Here is a 2,500-nt window from a genome sequence, read left to right as displayed (position 1 = left end):
CGCTGAACTTGACTAACCCCCAAAGCCCTTAGGAAATCAAGCAGGACTGAATCGATGAAACGACGGAGTTACTGAAGTACCACTCTAAAATGAATTCAAATGTGAAAGGTGTGTTTATGTTCCCCCTCAAGCGAGTCCACCAAAGGGGACTGAAATGATTCAGATTTCAAAAACATGAACCGTATTCAGAATGATGAAGATTAAGACTGATAGACATAAGGAGAGACAGAAAAAAAGAATCCAAAAACGATCCCTGTGTGTGTTCCAATACCCATACTATCTATCTACTATTTAGTATGGAAGAAAAAAGATTTATGATGTCCCCATTCTTGAGGCCAGATTTAGGATGGTTAGTCTACTACATCCTGCAGAGATTTTTAGTGTTGAAAACAGCATCCGATTTGAGCGATCCTGACCGATAATCCAGTGCGCACCTGAAGTGACGTCACATCGACGGAGCCTCCATATGAAAACAAACGGGGATGTGGTGGATATAAAAGCAAGAGGCAAGCTCAAGGCGCAATGTTATGATGAAATAAATAAGTAAAATGATATCCCAATTGCCTACTGCATCCTAACAACATTATTTTTTATCTTCAGATGTAGTATGTAGAATAGAAAAAAGAAAGAGTATGAGATTCGAAACACAGGGTATATTTGCTTACTGGGCGTGGCCTGGCTTGAATCCGGGACACACGATTGGCTAGTAGAACCGTGTGAGTCACAGGAGCAGGGGACGCAGGGCTCTTCGTCCTCAACGCTGACCTGGCAAGTTGAATGAATGCAAATAGTTATACACACAGTTAATAATAACTTCAATCATGATGCATTTCAAACAAAGACACAGGTGTTAGCGTATGAATGGTACCTCAGTAGGTCTGAAGAATCCAGCGGCGCATGTCTGACAGTTGATTCCAGCTGTGTTGTCGCGGCAGCCGATGCAGACTCCGCCCCCTTTGTTTTCGCCGTGGATGTCCACGCTGAGAGACTGGTCTGATACCGTCTGATTGAAGTAGCACTCCTCTGCTTTGCCGTGGCAGTTGCACTCTAAAAAAGGCACACAAAAAAATTGTTTTAGTTGAGGTTCTTTAAAAACAAAACATATTTTAAGTATTATTTGATGGTTAAAGGTGGGGTCAGCGATTCTGGAGAAAGCTAGTAGTCAAAAAACACTTCTAGTCAAAATGAATGAATTACTCCGCTACCTGTCCATACTGTGTGTGTGAGCTGAAGAGAAAATCTGGTGTTTATCCACAGCCTATGCTCTGTAAACTGTACAGTAGATGTTATCCATCTCCTACATTAGATCACTTTTCTTTACAATGACTTTGAATGGGTTACATAATGCGGCCACGTGTCCAACTTTAAAACTGGGCAAGGAGCCTTGAATGGGCCTGATCTGTCATTTACTAGTGTGCCAGCCGGGACCTTTAACGTCTTGTTATGTCAGTGTCAAGGCAGAAGGAAGCAGTTATCAGGCCACTAAGACTACACACAGCCCTGTTAGCAGGTGTAACTACTGTGAAATAAAATGGAGATTACATGTTGTAAGCCTATGGTTTTATGATGACAGTTTGAAGCCTCTGACCTCATAGAGTCCGCACTACACCGGTGATGAAGGTTAATGGATGCATAGGTGACGTTTGATGGCTTTGTACAGCCTTATATCAAAGACTGAAAGAGTAAAATGTTCAATGCACTGCTTCACTGTTCAATTGTGTAAAGGTTGAGTTCATATAAGCTGTAGGTGTGCTAAAGTAACATTGCATATAGTATGTTAGGCTACATTGCAGAAAACATACATTGGGATGGGAAAACAGTTGGCACATTTGGATAAATTACTGTTGGTTTCTGGGCGAATTGGACTTGTTAGCTAGAAGGACCCAATCACTTACTTCTCCTTTAAAGGGTGTAATTGATTGTGTTTGTGTGTTGTGTCTTTCTTACTCTCACAGATATGTCGCATGTTGAAGGTTCCCGCCATCCAGGGCTGCTGGTGGTAACCGGGGCAACAGCGATCACAGCTCTCGCCGCATGTGTTGTGTTGACATTCACAGCTAAACTTCTACATGTGCACACACAAAAATATGAAAAAAGTCGAAATAAGATAAAGAAAAGAAAAAACATTATTGTCTGTCACAAGGAACAGAAATTGGTCTTTTGACAGGGCAGGCTCAAATGACATAAAAATATACATATACAAGACAGAGAAAGTGCAAAAACATTGACAACATAAACAGTGCAAACGAATGACTAACTTCAAAACTACTGTCGATTATCAGCTTGTTTAAGGATACTCTTTAAAATGCCCAAAATATGCCAGGAATTCAAGTCCATTGTAATTTAAAACTTAAATATTAAATTTTACACTGAGTTATGCATTGTAAGATGTTTTAACAGTTGGAGTATAAAGTATATTTTCAATGACATGAACTCAAATGTTACTGGGTTTCTGCATCATCATGTGGTAGGCTATCGGGGGGACTGCAAATAAAAAAAG

General features: G+C 40.5%; 1 protein-coding gene across 1 annotated transcript in view; it reads right to left on the bottom strand.

Annotated features, from left to right (window-relative positions):
• The window catches only part of lama2 (laminin, alpha 2), a gene marked incomplete at its 5' end in the record, with an annotated part of 158,628 nt that overhangs the window by 134,523 nt on the left and 21,605 nt on the right, over positions 1 to 2,500 (bottom strand). Inside the window, 3 exons of the mRNA XM_080048250.1 lie at positions 666 to 765; positions 869 to 1,047; positions 1,948 to 2,065. Of these exons, the coding sequence (XP_079904376.1) occupies positions 666 to 765; positions 869 to 1,047; positions 1,948 to 2,065 (397 nt within the window). The remainder of the gene's footprint in view (positions 1 to 665; positions 766 to 868; positions 1,048 to 1,947; positions 2,066 to 2,500) is intronic.

This window comes from Ammodytes marinus (assembly GCF_949987685.1).
Source record: "Ammodytes marinus genome assembly, chromosome: 19".
NCBI classification, from domain to species: Eukaryota; Metazoa; Chordata; class Actinopteri; order Uranoscopiformes; family Ammodytidae; genus Ammodytes; species Ammodytes marinus.
Note: the sequence above shows the minus strand (reverse complement) of the source record. Positions and strands in the feature narration are given on the sequence as shown.